The sequence below is a fragment of the Triturus cristatus genome, chromosome 7, assembly GCF_964204655.1.
Source record: "Triturus cristatus chromosome 7, aTriCri1.1, whole genome shotgun sequence".
NCBI classification, from domain to species: domain Eukaryota; kingdom Metazoa; phylum Chordata; class Amphibia; order Caudata; family Salamandridae; genus Triturus; species Triturus cristatus.
The window spans coordinates 1563349692-1563367526 of NC_140590.1; the positions used below are offsets into that span (position 1 = coordinate 1563349692).

At 44.8% G+C, this 17835-nt stretch overlaps 1 protein-coding gene across 1 annotated transcript in view; it reads left to right on the plus strand.

Annotated features, from left to right (window-relative positions):
* The window catches only part of LOC146812383 (uncharacterized), a 65462-nt gene extending 48455 nt beyond the window's left edge, over positions 1 to 17007 (plus strand). Inside the window, exons 3-4 of the mRNA XM_085614595.1 lie at positions 8843 to 9018; positions 14347 to 17007. Of these exons, the coding sequence (XP_085470721.1) occupies positions 8843 to 9018; positions 14347 to 14415 (245 nt within the window). The 3' untranslated portion in view covers positions 14416 to 17007. The remainder of the gene's footprint in view (positions 1 to 8842; positions 9019 to 14346) is intronic.
* The last annotated feature ends 828 nt before the right edge of the window (positions 17008 to 17835 follow it).

Genomic DNA, 17835 nt, shown 5'->3' on the forward strand with positions numbered 1-17835 from the left:
AGATACTATGTTGGAATGTAGCGGGACTTAATTCCAAGCGTAATGATAAGGAGTGGTCAAGCTTTGTCGTAAGACATAATATTATTGCCCTCCAGGAAACCTGGGATACAACTGCTAACTTTTGGTTGGATGGGTTCACTAGTTTCGCCAAGGCAGCTATTCCTCGCCGCAGCGGCAGAGCTAAGGGAGGCCTGTTATTGTTATTCTCTCTAGAATTGAAGGGTTCCCTAAAACAGATTAGTACTGACTCGTATAACATACTTATTGTAGAGAGAGAGATCAACCCCACTAGGAGGTCCTTGTATATCAATTTTTATAACTCAGGGAATAGGGACAACAGCGGTAGCAATATCGCCACTTTAGATGTTATATTAAGGTCAGACAGTCAGATTACTCAGCTTGACACAGAGTATATCCTACTAGGTGATTTTAACATTCATCCCTGCACGTTAGCATGCAGTTTAAGTAACAAGGAATGGGGTGATGGTCCCGAGGGACCTCACTTTGAACATACCACAGAGGGAGAGGAGCTAGAGGACCTCCTGGCAAATTTCAACTTGTACGAACCAGAGGGGGGCCCAAGAATAGCTACCTTCACTGGCACCAATCCCGGAACCATAATTGATTATATTTTCACCACACAAGGTATTCTAAATCAGGTGCTTTCCTACTGCACTGTGTTATCTCACCACAGTGATCATAACCCTGTCTTACTTGAAGTGGCTTGGGGAGATTACATGGGGCCAGATCCGGGGAAAGTGAGGTCGGACCATACTTTGCGTACCTCTGATCAGGGTAGGAGAGTTAAGTGGGCTAAGGTGGTCCCAGAAAACTTCTATGCTGAGGTTTTCCCGAAAATTAAAGAACAGGTTGAGATTTGCCAGAACCCTCGTGCCCCGGGTTGTGAAACTATAGGGGCCTTTGAGTCGATCTGTGGGCAGGTGTCGCATGATCTCCTGGCTAGACCAAAGAAAGGAGAACCGAATAAGAAGCGCTGGTTCGACACCGCATGTTCAAAAGCACACAGGTCTTTGATGGTAGCTTTGAAAAAAATAGCTAGGGTAAGGGGCGAGATTGTCAGATTGAGGAAAACCTATAAGTCAGCTATAAAAATCAGACAAGAAAGCATCAAACGGGAAGCCTGGGAAAATCTCCTATCCGTGGCTGTCCTGAAGGACAGTCGGAAATTCTGGGAAACAATTAAACAACCATTCTTTTCCGACCAAAATAATGAGGCCATGGACTGTGTCATCCCAGATGACAAGTGGTTGAATCATTTCAAAAATGTGTATGGGGATAATGATCAGGCAACCCAGGATATGTCATTGGCCACTTTAGACGCCACTCCTATTCATTTCCATAGTACAGAAGTGGAAAAAGCTATCTTGGCCACAACCAAGCATAAGGCCCCGGGCCCCGACGGGGTGCCAGCCGATTTTTTCATACATGCCCCAAAGTTGTGGGCCGAGGTATTGGCCAATGTCTTTACTGCCGTTAATAGCAACCCTACACCATCTTCCTGGGACATTTCCACCATTGTCCCCATCTTTAAAAAGGGCCAACGGGACGACCCCGGGTGTTATAGGCCCGTATCCCTCCTGGACTCGTCGGTGAAGATCTTAGGCAGAGTCCTTTTGTCCAGGCTGAGGGATAATGTCGAGAGTTGTGGAGGGTTGTCAGAGATCCAGTATGGGTTTAGAGAGAGGAAAGGTACAATCGAACAATGCTCCAACCTACACCTGCTCATATCAAAGTATACGGTGGCCAAGGAGGGGTCCTTGTTTTTAGCATTCATGGACCTCTCCTCGGCCTTCGATTTGGTGAATAGGGCTAAGCTATGGAGGACCTTGCTGAAATTGGGGATCGATGAGGCATTGGTAAGATTTATGGCTTCCCTATACCAGGAGCTTTTTTCGGCCGTACGAGTCACAAATGAGGGTAGGTGCACGTCCCTTTTTAAATCCCTGAGGGGGGTAAGGCAGGGCTGCATATTGGCCCCTTTGCTCTTCACAATTTATATTAACGGTCTGGGTGCACATTTGGAGGAGAAGGAAGTCGACGTTCCGCGTGCGGGAGCAGTTAAGATCCCAGCGCTCCTGTACGCGGACGACGCCGTGCTAATTGCGCGCACGGGTGTCGGCCTTCAACGCCTCTTAAATGCCTTTGGCACATTCATGGAACAGCTTGATTTAAAGATAAATGCTAGTAAATCACATACCATGGTGGTGGGCCGAGAAAGTAGCAAGAGGAGAACAATAACCTTTACATGTAGAGGGGATATGGTTACCAGAGTTTACACTTTTCCCTACTTGGGGGTACTTTTTGACCAGAGAGGAACTTGGGGTCCTCAAGTGAGGGCGAAGAAGTTGGCGGTTATTAGATCATCGTCTGCCCTCATGGGCTTTGCGGGCAGGTTAGGTGCCAGGCCCATGGAAGCGTTGTTAAAAATCTACAAGAGTAAACCTGTCGCCATTGCGTTATATGGTTCACCAATTTGGGGCTATGTAAACGTGGAACCAATCCAGAGAGCGGAGAACAGATTCATACGGACACTCCTCTCTGTGCCGCAGTCAACACCGACTTACTCAATACACTTGGAGGTGGGCCTAGATTTCCTTACTGATGGGTTGAATATGGCCCCCCTGATCTTTTGGTTAAAGACGTGGCTTAATGAAGACCTCCCACTGAACCATAAGATCATGTCCGACGTCTTGTCCCTAGACCATTGTAAAAAGATCCCCTGGCTGGCCTATCTGTTGAAGGTATTCTCAGATTTGGGACGACCAGAGCTCTTTACTTCCCCCCAAGATATCAAGGTCCAAGACATCGATCTTGTTAAAAAGCATTTTATGGGGAGGGCAAGAGCACTTCGTGAAGAAAGGGAATTAGTGAAACCATCAGTAAGGGGTCATTACTTACTTGTTAATTCATTTTCTTTAGCACCGTATCTTGGTTTCGTTACAATTCCATTCCATAGGTTTCTTTTAACCAAGTTCAGGTTTAATTTGTTACATTTTTATTTAGGCACTTTTAAAACATGGGAAAAACCGCAAATAGCCTCACCCTGCAGTTGCGATCATTTCTCACCACAAGACACCATGCATTTTGTTATGTTTTGTGGGTTTTATTTAGAGCCAAGGAAAAAATATCTGGTATCAGCTTTGAAGGAGGCGGGTTTCACACAAGTGAGACCGGCTCTGCTCTTCTTGCAATCATTGCCTAACATACATATCACCTTTTGTATAGCCAATTTCTTGGTAGCTGCAGTTAGGATGAAAAAACATACCCATTAGATCCATTGTTATTCCTTTTTAACTTTTATATGCCTAGATTTGTTTTAATGTAAATTATTTTACTGTCATATTTTAACACGCATGAAATGCTCCTAACTTTTTGTATGAAATGTTTTTAATCTCTTTGTATGACTTTAATTGAGTCGAATAAAGACATTCTGACTGACTGACCTCAGGATACAAATATCTCGGTGTATTGGCATTGAGATAATAAAAATATTGGAAGTGAAAATAACAGGAAGGCACAATAAATCGTGTTAAGTGTTTCAGTAAATAAATAGAACTAAAGAATAGGGGAATAGGAAATGATTAACAAGAGGGCTGTGGGGATCTCCTCCGTACAGAAAAATAAGCCAAATGCGTTTAAAAAAAATGCAAAATGTATAATTTAAAAAAATAAAAATCAGTGCGCTTTGATAACACAACAGTACATCTACAGCCTTCAATGAAATTACATTTATCCTAAAATGATTCTCCCAAGATTAGTCCTGAAGTAATATGGTACTGAAGTTAATACACAGAACAAGTGCCAAAGGGCAAGGAAGTGTTATCATCTACTACTTCTGGCTAGCTCCATGCTTGCAGTCAAGGCTCCTTCTGATATATTTTTTGCTAATATTTCGAAGGAGCATTTCTTCCAGACCAGATCATGTTCCTCTTCTTTGGATTCTTGGTTTCTCTGGATTGAATCTGATGGTGCTCCACAGAATGTTTAACTGCATAGCCATATATTACTTTAAATGTGTCTACTTTACATATTACATATTGGGAATAAGACCTCATGAGACACGTTGTTCTAAAAGTGTCTTCTCACCCACCAATAAAAACTCAGCCCCATTTGAGTTCCACTTGTTTTTACAGGAATATATTGGACTTTTCTACCCATATATTACGCTTGCAATCCGCAAAAAAGTGAAAGTGGTCACTTTAAATCTTTCTGTTCACATTAAAGAAAGTTAGAAGTAGCCCACAAACTACCAGCAGGGGTGTAATGCAGGTCCCACAACCTCTGCAGTGCAGGAAGGCCCCCTAACCATTCCAATGCCTCTATAAACCATCAATGGTTCCCCTATTCAGCCAAAGGCCAAGTAATATCTGTATGATATGGGAGACTCAGGGTGCCCTCTACACATTCTGCAGGGGGGGGGGGGTGCATCATTTTGCATTGTGCCACTACCCACCATGGTTAAGAGTTAACAGAGTTAGTCTAGCCAATCTGAGAGACTACAACCACATTCTTATACCTTCAGGAAATTGGAATTGTATTCCTTTAAACTACTGGTTTGTGTACTCTATCCCAGCTCCAAACACTGGATTGAAGGCTTTCCTTTTTTTATCTAATCATTTATTTCACTATGGTGTGGCTTAATTTCAAGAGTGTGCCTCTGCTATCTCAGCATCCACATTTCATGGATACCAGACTTAGGTTTAGGAAGAACTTTGACCAGTTACAAAAAGCTATTCTCTAGCCCACTAGGCTCTTTTGCCACCTGTATAAAGTGATTAATGATATAGAGGCCTACTCACAAAGCTAAATTTACATGTGCGTAAATCTACACATGTGAATTCACCCTTACACTTTGTAGAAACTTTACTACTTTTGACTGTTCACCATTTCTGAATATAATGTGGAGATTTACATCTCTACTGCCACTATACTACCACTTCACTACCATTGACTTTTCACATGTGACCGAAAGTTGACGGGGCCCCTGCCTCCGGAGCTGATGTCTCCATATGGTAAAATGTAGGGCAATTGTAAAAAAGAAATTAAACTACACAACTATTGATTTAATTTTGAATTAAATATGTAATTGATTTAAGTATATTAAATCAATTAAAATATATTTTAATTGAAAAAATACCCACCTAAATTAAAATATTTAAATGTATTTTTATATCTTAAAAGTTACCAAAAGTTATCTATGGAACCAATTTAAATTAATTTAATTATTAAAAAAATCTTTTTTCAAAAGTTTATTACACTGTTTTAAAATAAAATATTATTTACATATAATTTTATTAACAATATATCAACTTTACATATTTTATAAAAAGTTTAAATAAATTAAGACCTTACTTCCATTATTTTATATGGAAGGGTTCTGCTGTACCAGCGGTGGACCATGTGCTGTACTGGACTCACTCCTGGGCTAGAGTATATTAACTCTTTCGGTCCTTTTTTTGGCTGTACTACTGATTGAAGTGCATTTTGTAAACAGCAACAGGGTTTCTCTTTTCTGAGTAGGTACATGTCCCTCTTTGAACTCGCAGATAAAACCGTCACTACTTCTTCCTGTTCATTTCATATTTGTAGTAATTATTCCCCATTTTCTAATTTTCCAGCCACCCCCTCCCACATTTACCACTAAAACATAGGCTTACATGTACAGAGATTTCTGCATTTGGGGCTGTGATCTCCACACCAAAAAGATAGGAGAGACAGCGGCCTCCGCACGTAGATTAGTGAATAACATTTTGTGGTACATGAGTAGTACTACTATAGTAAGACTAAACATACTACAGAATGCACTTTGTGAATAGTTTCCAATATCTTCAAGTAGGGAGGATGTATTAATAGACAAAGGCATATATTGTTTAAGCAGAAATGCAAACTGATCCGCATTCCGGCCAGTGCAGGAATATCAGGTTATATTGGTTGTGTGACGGAACCACGCATGCGATTACCACGCATGCTGGTTCCATGCGATCTTAACCACGCAAGTCTTGACCACGCATATGCCTTTACCATGCATGCTTTTACAACTAAATATGCATTGTTAAGGCATGTATGGCAAAGACATATACGTGGTTAAGACTTATCAGGCAAGTGGAATCCTCCTGAAAACAAAACCCTACTCTTTGGGGCTCTACAAACTTCCATGCCCCACCCCAAGCCCTAAAAAGTACTCCGATCCCTGCCTCCTGTCCTGAGCCCAAGCCATGAGATCTAAAACTACACCCTCCCTCCTGAAAACCAAACCCCTCCTGCCGAGCCCTAAAAACTAGGGCCCTAAGCCCTAAAAACTACCCAGACCACCTCTGAGCCCTAAAAACTACCCGACCTCCCTGAACCCTGAAAACTACCTCGAGCCCTAAAAATTACTCCGACCCCCTCCTGAGCCCAAATATCTTCCTCCAACCCCTGAAAATAACCCTGACCCCCAGCCATGAAAATGACCCCAACCCTTAAATACCCAGCCCCACTTACCTAATCGCGTTCCTCCTGATCCTTGCTCTTCCTTCTTCTTCTTCAGCCCGCCCATTCCAGCAGCTAGACCGTGCACTGCCTTAACCACGCATATGCGTGGTTAAGGAGTATGCATGGTTCAGGCAAGCGCGCTTGCACTTGAGTTGTTGGGATGCGCATGGCTGGGCCCGCGTTGTTCTGACCATTTCCCGGTTTTATTGCTCAGGAAAAAATATTACAGCATTTTACATCTCAGTTTAGCATATAAAACTGAAGAACAATCTGCAGATCCAGTTCCACCACATGCTTCCTTTGCATGTTTTCCACAGTGCCGACATGCAAAAGTGAAGAGGAAGAAATACATTGGAAAGATTCCTCTTGGTTATTCCTGGAGAAATTGTATTGAATAAAATCGTGGTGTGGTGAAATTATCCTTTTCCATCCAATCAAAAACTTGGTGCAGACACAGGATGTGCGGGACTTTTGCAACTTGGATTGAGGGGCATATTTATGGGAATAATGGCGCAGGGCAGCGCAAATAACCTTGCTGTGCTGCCTTCCGTCACAGGGAAAGTGTAGGAATGCGGCATATTTATCCAATACAGCGCATTCCTCTCCTTTCCCCTGCACTGGCAGCCTAGTGCCAATGCAGGAACCCTTGCACCATGATGCAAGGGTGTTTGTGTTGTTGGCAGGATTGCTCTTGTGCAAGAAGTGGCCCTTCCCTGCACAAAAGCAATCCATAGAGGCTTTTTACTCTTTCTATGTGGAACAAACGGGGAGAAATAAAGATATTTCTCCTTGTTACGCCTCAGCTGGGGAGGAGTATCTATTTGGTGCATTCCCCATGTTTACCAGGTTTGGTAAATCCGGAAATGCGTCAAAAACCATGGGATTTGCATGGGAACACCCACCGCAACGCCCATGGAACGACTACCTTGTGCAGAGTAACTCATCACAATGATTTGTGCTATGTTGCATTACTCCATATTTTTGAAGCCATTCAATGCCATTTTTTTTTAATGTATTTATTTGCAAAATTGTATATAGCGCTGGCTAGACCCGGAGGTATCAGAGAGCTTAACATGAGGGTCAGCGAGTTACAGATTACATAATTACATCAATTACAGGGGCCAAGTAAAGACAAAGGAGAAAAACATGAGATTACACAAAATTTGAGTAGTTGGTGCTTAGCATAGCCAAGACACGTCTTATGGGGAATGAAAGGTAGAGGGGGAATGGTGAACAGGGGTAAGGAATGCTGATAGGGTCAGGCAGACCGGCAAGGGGGAAAAGTCTTCAGGGGGAACAAAGCAGTCAAAGTGAAAGACAGATAGCATTAACCCAAGCTGGAGGGATATACAAAATCAGACAAAAAAAACAATAAAGGTAGCTGACTCAACGGTTCCACGCAGGGCTTGAAAAGGGGAGGCAGCCACAGCATCACGGAGGGAGGAGGTGGTGGAGGGAAGGAAACATAATGGGGAGACGAGGAAAACAATGTCCGATGTCCAGCTGGGTAGGTGACGGTCACGGGGGTGAACCAGAGCCAGACTCCTCTATAGCTGCATAGGACAGCTCCACTGGGCATCGGCCAAGGTTGCTCAGGCTCCTCGGTAAGTACAGACAGTACAAATAAAGCCATGCAAAGTGTCTTTGCGTGACTTCATAAATATGACTTAGAGGTTTGCGTTGTGCATGCATCACATTGCGTGGTGCAAGCATGACCACCTGGCCCAATCTGTTTTCAGAGTTGCGTCTGCCGCTCATTCCCCATGTTGCTTCTGCCTCCCCACCAGAGCACCATGTATTGCTTCAATCCTTCCAGGTGTTGCTCCCCCCCAACATCCATTTTTTACAATAAAGAACAATTTTGCACATTTTTTCTTTTTAATTACTGATCCAGCTGGGACTAGTAACTAAAAAGAAAAAAAACAACTGTGTAATTTAATAGGCATTCGCATGCTTGTTGCACATGCCAAAAAAATGACATAGCCCAGCTTTTTTTATTCTTTGTTTAGACATGCGGCACAGCATCGGTTGATGCTATGCTGCTTGGCTAAACTGTTTTGCCGCATGTTCCTTCTAGGCCACATTTAGCAACCAAACAGAAACACAATAGCTTCTGTATAAACTTTTTAACTCCTTAAGGAGTGATTGACATAGGTGGAAGTGACCGTTCGCCCACCAAAACCCCTTTCTAATTGTCATTAGAGATCAATAAACAGTAATGAGAAGCAGGTTCACATAGGAAGACAACTATGAACTTTGCAGGATTGCTCTGTGCATATTGAATTTGTCTGGGTATTGATGTGATAATTCTGAGATCAGAAATTCCCGGCCCTTTTTATTTCTGTAGAATGCCCCACGCTCAAGCCACTGACCTCAGATGGGACTCTGGAGCTGGATACGAGTAAAAGTAACACACCCAACGTTACCTGCTGCAAAGGGGAACCTCTCCCTTTCCTGACTTCCATGCTGTGGCTCCTGTTTCTGAGCCTGGGCAAGGCACTGGCCAGCTCTGTTGTATTTGTGGTAAGTGTGAGAGGGCAGTTCTTCAATCAGAGAAAGGGCCTGTGGAAAAGATAAAGGAAACTCATGTGGAAGTGGAAGTAAGAGTCAACTGTTTTTCCTGGCTTCATCCAGGATTACACTCTTTCCTAGGCAGAAACATTGCTCTCTAAGATTCCTGTATGTAGGAAATCTGGAAGCACTGCAGAAAAACACCATACATCCCCTTCAGAAGGCATCAGGTCTCTATAGTGACCAGGTAGCTTGCAACATGAGGTTATATCATGGTAATTGATCAATCATGATAGTCTTGTGTGCGCAGCTGTCTCTTTATTTATGTCAACCAGGCTGATGACTTTGGGAAAGGTTGCTTCTGCCCCCATAAAACCAAGCTCCTCTTTTCCATTTCATCATGCCTTCTCTCATTTTTTCTCTCATTCTCTCCCATTCTGTGTCTTGCTTTCTCTCTTACTTTCCTTCTTGCTCTTCATCTTTCAAATCTAAACTCTTCTGCTCATCTCTCTTCTGAGTAATGGGGTGGTTGGTTGACTAGGGTGTGAACCCTGATCAGACAGCAACCACAATCCTTGTCAAGGTGGTCAATCCTCTGGTAGCTTGGCACAGAGCAATCAGGCTTCACTCAGAGGCAATGCGTAAAGTATTTGTGCAACACTTCATACAGTAATAAAGTGAATACACCAGACAAAAATGGTTCCCACACCAATTTAGAAAACTAGAACCTTTGTTAATAAATAAAACAAGACCAAAACAACAAACATACAATCAGTAAATCTGTAGATATTCATTTTTAAAGATTTGAGTAAAAATAGCGCCAAAAAGTACAAAGTGCAAACTGGGGATATCTGGTCGTGCAACACCCTGACAAAGGCCCAAGTTCAGGCCAACCACGATGGACCACAGGCAGGCTACATGGGCCCAGTTAGGCCCGTTTAAAAAAGTACCCTAAATCCGGGTTTGCACAGCATTGCAGGAATCAGCATTAAGGATGTGTCCCACAACTTAAGTGTGTCAAACCGTTTTTATTGCAGGACCAAGTACAACTTAAAGCAACCAGGATGCATGTCAATAATGCAGGTTTCCCATCCTCCCCTTAATCATTAATCCGTGTAGTATACACAGCCGTACTGCCCACATCCCAGAGGCCGGGCGGCGTCATATAGAAACATGGCACATTAATACGAAACTGTCAGGAGCATACTTCCGGTGAAGAACCCCGCTGCCCGCTTTTGATCGCTGTCCCTCTGCTCCCCTAACTACCTACAGAACTTACAACCTACTTTCAGCAAACCTTAAACTTGAAAACTCCCCCTCCACCCACCCCTCCCTAGTGCCCTCCCGATTGCGCCTGGTCAGGAACATATAGCATGTGTGGCGGGTAACAGGAAAAATTGAGTAATCCCTAATCGTGCGTGCTTGGCAGGGGGGCCAGTGGTACGACTTCGTCCGCTGCTTCCTCAGAGCTCTCACCCTCCTCCCCACTGGCTGGGCTATCTCGCAGGGCCTGCACCATCACCTCCCATACCATTGCCGCCGCCTGAGCCCGGTCGTCCGGCTTTCGGTGAGCTAGTTGGTACCTGAGTGTGCTCTCGCTAGCCGCCCATTTGAGAAATTCATTGAGCCATCGCCGGTGTGTAGGCCCCGCCTTCGACTTCCACCCTTTCGTCACCTCTCGCTTAGCTAGGAGAAGGCCCATGTCTATAAACTTGCTGGACATTTTATTCTTGGGCGTGTGCGGGAACCAGTGGAGTATACAAACGGCCGCGTCGTATTGTAGGTCCCTATCTGCTACGTCATTCAACGTGTCGCCGACCCCCTCCCAGTACTCCTGCAGGTTTGGGCAGGTCCTCAGCATGTGGACCAGGTCCGCTCCCACTCTATTACATCTAGGGCACGCAGCTTCCGCGGCTCCAAAATATTTCCTAATTTTTCCTGGGGTAAGGTATGCCCTATGGAGCACATAAAAATGTATCAATTGGAATCGCGCATTTCTCGTGCTTTTTCTGGCTCTGCGCACCAATTGCGCCCAAGTGGTGTCAGGGATGTCCACCTGCAGATCCAGCTCCCACTTGTTTTTTAATGCAGTTAGGGGCTGGAGTGTCTCCCTCACCATCCGCGAGTAAAGGCACGTCACTGCCTTAAAGGTGCCAGCCGACATCATCGTATATTGGCACACCTGTGTCGTTGTAGGTTCAACTAGGCCCTCGCCCCAGTGCGCCTGTATAGCCCTCACCACCGCCGCATGCAAGAGGTAATCCCCTCTCGGGAGGTCGTAGCGATCCCGCAGAGTCTGGAACGGGGACAGCACGCCATCGTCATACAGGTCCCCCAACATCTGCAGGCCCGCCTCCTCCCATAACTGCAGCCTCGACCAATCACCCCCATGAGGGAGTGCCGTCACCATGCCCAGTGGGATTTCGGGCGCATATGGGTGTCTGACTCCAGCTCTCCTCTGCGAGCTATTCCAGCATAGACGGAAGGTGCGCTCTTCTTGGGTCAGATCCCCAGGTGCCAGCCTCTGCTGGAGGGCGATGTAAGCTAGGACATGGCGGGGAGTTCCAGCGTCCCTCTCACTCTCCGGGCCACGGTATACTCTCGCTATTTCCTGCGTGAAAGACTGCAGCTGCGCGGCCAAGTAGTAGAGCTCGAAGTTTGGGACCGCCAGGCCCCCGTCGTCCTTTGGACGGGTCAGCGTCGTGAGCGCTACTCTGCATCTGCCTGAACCCCACAGGAAGGATATTATTAGAGACCTGAGGTGTTTAAAAATCGCTCCAGGCACCCACACTGGAAGGGTCCGGAAGAAATATAGCAAGCGGGGCAAGGCGATCATCTTCAGTAGGGATATGCGGCCCGCCACTGACAGTGGCAGGGTAGTCCAGAAAGACATGCACCCCTGTAGGGCCCGGATGCAACGCCCTATGTTGCCCTCCAGCAAGTCCGGGGCATCGTGATAAATGTGCACCCCCAGATAGTCGAGGCAGCGAGGCTCCCATCTAATCGACTGGCAAGCGGGGGGCTGCGCCTCCGCGTGCCGCAGGGGGAACAGGCAGGTCTTGCTCCAGTTAACTCGGAGACCAGACACTCTTCCAAAGCGTTCCAGGAGCCTCTCCGCACCCCTCACCGCACTGTCGGAGTCCTCCAGGAAGAGAAGGAGGTCGTCTGCGTATAGCGATATATAGTGGCGGTGCCCTCTAAAATCCAGCCCGCCGAAATAGTTGCCCAGTCTAGCCATAGCCGCCAAGGGCTCTATCGCTAATGCGAACAGCAGGGGGAATAGTGCACAACCCTGCCTGGTGCCGCGATCTACTTCAAACTGCTGCGAGACCAACGTACCCACTTTGATGTGTCCCACAACTTAAGCAATGCTTTGGTTCCGAGATGCAGCATGGGTGTGATGCGAGGGCGTTGTCACTGAGGATCGTGTCGAAGGAGCGAAGTCTGGCGTCAAGGAGGCAGCACACAGTCGGGGCAATGTGTCGGTTCCAAAGAGCTGTGAGGCTGCGCTACGGAGTCCAACATCGTTGTCTAGGCTGCCGTTGATGAGATGCAAGGGCCTTCTCAAAGGATGCATCACGCAGTCAGGGTGATGAGTTTGGATCTTTTGCGATGGGTCCAATCCTTGCAGCAGTGTTGATGCATTGGATCAGTTCAGGTTTGCACTGCACAGCAGAGGAGATGCGCCGGTTCCGCCGGATCCAAAGAGGCTGGCAGAGCACCTTAAGCCCACTTCCCAGGGTCCAGGACTGGGGTGGCACCACTTGGCAAGGTAGACTCACAAATGAGTCCAGGTGCAGCTACAAGGTTTTTGGAAGCCTGTTATGTCCCTGAAGCTTCTGATCAGAAGGCCAGGCAACTAGCCCTTGGAGTCACCCTGGGGCCTGGGTTCAAGAGATGGAGTCCCTGTCCTTCTCACCCAGGCAAGATGGCACAGGCAGCAGGTCAGCACAGCAGGGCAGCAGTTCCCCTAGAGCAGTAGTCCAGAAGAGTGGCAGTCCTTGTAGTAGCACAGCAGTCCTTCATCCTGGCAGAGTATCCAAAGGTCCAGAAATGTACTGAAATGGTGGTGCCTCAGGTCCAGTATATATACCCAGTTGGTCCTTTGAAGTGGGCGACGTTTCTACAGGTATGGCTTTGAAGTGCGCAGGTGCCCTGCCTTCCTGGCTGCAAACTAACCTCAGGGGGTATGCAGCCCTTTGTGTGGAGACAGGACACAGCCTATTCAAGTGTTAGTGGGGCTGGGTCCAGCTCCTCCCTCCCATCCTGCCAGTGATGGTGCATCCAGTTACACCTAAGCTCCCCATTGTGTGTGTCTGTCAAGGAGGAATACACAAAGCCCAACTGTTAACTACACTCAGTCATGTGACCCAGAGACAGGCTGCAGGCATCAAATGGCTAAGGCAAGAAAATGCCAACATTCTTAAAGTGGCATATTTCGAATCGTAATTTAAAATCTGACTTCACCATAAGTTACCATTTTGAATTGCGATTCCAGAGACATCAAACACAGAGGGGCTACCTATTTCCATTTGGAAATTACACTTATAAAATGTAATAAGATAATTTCAATGTTTCTCCTACAGGAGACTTAGGCCTTGCAGAAGTGAAAAAACGAATGAAAGAGTTTTTCACTAGCAGGACATGTAAAACTTAAAAGTACATGTCCAACGTTTTAAATACACTGCACCCAACCCTTGAGGCTGTCCATGGAATACCTTAGGGATGACTTAAATGTATTAAAAAGGAAGGTTTGGGCCTGGCAAAAGGTTTATGTTGCCAGGTCGAAACGGCAGTATAAAACTGCACACAGGCTGCAATGGCAGGCCTGAGACATATTTAAAGTGCTAATTAAGAGGGTGGCACAAACAGTGCTGCAGGCCCACTAGTAGCATTTAATTTACGGGCCCTGGGCACAGGTAGTGCCACTTTACCAGGGACTTACGAGTAAATTAGATATGCCATTTGGGTATAAGCCAATTCAACCTGTTTTAAGGAGGAAGAACAAGCACTTTAGCACTGGTTAGCAGTGGTAAGGTGCGCAGAGTCCTAAGGCCAGCAAAAACGAAGTCAAAAAAAACAAGGGGTCTGGAGGCAATACCGTATGGGAAGATTACGTCAAGGATGCCAGGTCTAACATCTCTCATCATGTCACACTCTTTCTCTGTCTCACTCTTTCGCTCTCATTTCTTTCTTTCTTTCTTTCTTTCTTTCTTTCTTTCTTTCTTTCTTTCTTTCTTTCTTTCTTTCTTTCTTTCGTTCTTTCCCTCTTGCTCTCCCTCTTCCTAATCCAAACTCTTCTACTTACCTCTCTCATCATGTCTATTCTTTGTTCTTCAGGTTGCTGCTAAAGTCATTAAGGGAAGAATTACAAACCAGACTAAAATGAACCACTGGAAAAAGGTATGAATTTATGAAGAACGGACAGTAGATATGAGTCTGATCTCAGCGATGGCTGGAGGTGCACAGATGAGCAGCCATTCTGTGGGGTTGGTCCTGAGAAAAGGTGACACTCTAAAATGGACAACCAGAGTAGAGCCCTGGGAGACTTTCAACTAGCAGAAGACACCACGCCCACCATGGACCATTCAAACATTGACCTCACTGTAAGCGTATGGGTGGAAAAGAAGATATCCCAGCACTTGACACACCTGGAGCATCTCAGCAACTCAAATAGACTGGCAGACGTGTTGTCTTCTCACATTAATGTATCATAAAGTATTGTACATTCCGACACAAAAGAAGCTTGCAGTAATTAAAATAAGCTTTGTTTCTGCCAAAAATGTATATTTTGTAACACACGTTTACTTAAGAAGGCAAATAGATACATTCTCGGATCGCAAAAAACACACAACCCAAACCCTGATGAATTTTCCCATATTCTGCTGTTCATGTTGAGTCCCTGCAGATCCGGCATTGCTTTAGTTATAAATCCATGTTAGGTCTGTCTGGAGAGCTGCAATGGGCAAGGAAACCATGAAGGTGGCACCTATATCTATGTTTTAATCTCACTCTGAGGAGGCAGGTGAATATGGCCCTTCACAGATCTACTGCTCGAAGGCACACACAGAAATGTCTTCATGTCAGCTTGAAGATCATATCATGCATGACAGAAATAACTATAATCTGTATCTGCTACAGTTAATTAAAATGTAAAATAGCAGTTTGCTCCTTATCAAGCACTTATACCGGAAGTTATTCACAGTGAATGTTTTTATATTAAACAGAAATTAGTACTCATTTATTTGACCTTCTTATGAGGAAAGACAAAGTCAACACTGACGGGGCCTGATCCTGTGATTGACATACATATAACATCTGCTTGTGCTTAACTCACTGAGCCATTGTACTTACTTATGTCCAATGCTGTAACATAAAATATTCTGGTGAGGCCTGATGTAAAACCGAATTTTGAAGACTGTGGGCCAGATGTACGACCTGCCAAATAGCGCCTCGCAAATTGCATTGCAATTTGGGAGGCGCTGTTTGGCATGTACAACAGTGTGTTTAACACTGTTTGCGATTCCCAATGGGGTCGCAAATTGCGAGGCTCATGAATATTAATGAGCCTCTCGCAATTTGCGAGCCCATTGGGAATGACAGGCCTGCCCAGGGATGGTGGCCTGCTGGGCTCAGCAGACCACCAAGTCTGGGACTGCTTTTAAATGATGCAGCTTTTTTTTTTAAATGCAGACTGTTTTCCATAAAGGAAAACGGGATGCATTTAACAAAAAAAACAAGGAAACGTTTTCGCTTAATTTTTTAAGGGCAGGCAGTGGTCCCTGGGACCACTGTCTGCCCTTAAAAATAATATTGCATGCATTTGCAAAAGGGAAGGGGTCCCCTGGATAGCACTTCCCATTTAGAATGCATTACCACCTACTTGAAGTAGGTGGTAATTTGTGAGAGTTTTGCGACTGCAATTGCGGTTGCAAAATATTGGTACATAGCTTTGCGGTCACTATTAGGAAGAGAACGCCCCTTCCTAATAGCGAGTCGCAAAACAGTATTTTGCGAGTCGCAAAATACTGTTTCTACATGGGCCCATGCTTTTTAGCATGTGCAAACGGGTCTAAGACCCGTTTGCACATGCTAAAAAGTGTTGTACATCTGGCCCTGTGTGAACAATTAGCGATTGGCAGACTGTAATTGAAGAAGAAGTTAAATTTGAGAAGCATAAATGCCATCCACAGCTAACGGATGCTGGATTTTATCAAACATCAACCATACATTGCATTCATTCTACATGAAATACTTTGTGAGACATCATGACAATCCGAGCAGTTGACACATTTATTTTGCTCATTTTGTCTGGGAGACTCCATTCAGATACTTGTGTAGTGCTGTATCCACGGGTTCTTGGAGCTGTATGTGCTGATTTGATCCATGTTGGGTGGGCTGTATGCCCTGGTTTGACTTGTCTGAGTTATTTTTATGGTTGTCCTCATGCAGGTCTCTGTCAGTTGTTTAGTCTGCTTATTATGGTCAAGGGATGCTCCGAGGGCCGGACTGGCCGTAGCAGGCACCTGGCATTTTCCCGGTGGGCCGCCAGGGTCGGGCCGGTTTTAGACCCCTGGGGGCTGTTTTTGTTACCAGGGGCCAGTTTTCCAACATAGCTGCAATATCGATCCCCTGCAGCAAAAGCGGCACATAGCTTTCCACTAACTAACTTCTGTAGAGAACAATAGGGTGAGCAGATTTGAAAAAATAGGGTTTTGTTCCGTACTTACATCAAGAGTATGGTCCCTTATTAACGAGGCTAAGGGTAGATGCTAAGTATATTGAGTAGATTAGACAGTTATCAGCCTTGTTCTTCCTCTGAATCGTCCTTGAATGAGATGTATATATTATATTGATATGTTGTTTCACATTGGATAGTACCTTGTCTCTACTCTATTGCCTAATGCTGTGTTAAGATTGTACTATTGGTAAAATAAGCTGTTATTTGTTCATATTCTCCCCTCAAAATTTAAATAAAGTTGTCAAACAATGTTGAGAAAATCATATTTTTTTGCTGTAATTTGTTGGCCATTCTGCTAAACAAAATATGACATGATCCATTCATGTCCCACCTCAATGGATTCCCCTGAGTTTTTAGTTTTCATAATTATCTGTGAAGTGTAAGGCTCCTGGGTTGTCAGCTGACCCTGGAGCTAAATACTGCGGGGCAGATTTATGAGCCCCTTGCGCCACTTTTGCGTCACTTTTAACATGGGAAAAGTGACGCAAAAGTGGCGCAAGGGGCTCATAAATATGCCCCTGCGTTCATACCCCATGGCAATTTGGTACTGTTTTTGCTTCTTAGAATAACATTTGAGGGGGCCGCAGTCCTGCTCTCTCCTGTCCAGTTTGATATGTCTGCTCACAAGTGGAGTACTTTTTTTTAGGAGAAATGTGTGAATACATGATGGTCAGGCAGATGCTATTATCATTTGATTTTGCAAACTTTTCGACTTCCTGTTTATTTAAAGCGAGTTTGCAAAAAATATTTATTTGGACACTTACAGTGAAACTCACCTGTAATTCCACTTCTCAGTGTCCTCTCTTTTTATGCAGTACCCACTGTTATGTTTTTACCTAGATTCATAAAATTTCATTATTTCATTTACTTGCTATTCACTTATTTTATTTGTTGTTTTATATTTATCTATTTCTCACTAACCACTCATGTTTCTCTATTTTACCATGAACTTCTCCTTCTAAAGGAAGACCACTGAGACAGGGATTTTGTTTACGGTCCTCTAGACTGATACACTGTCTTTAGGCACCTCTCAAAGTCTTCAGTTTTTACACCGAAAGCTCTGAATGGCACAAATATGGATTTTGTAG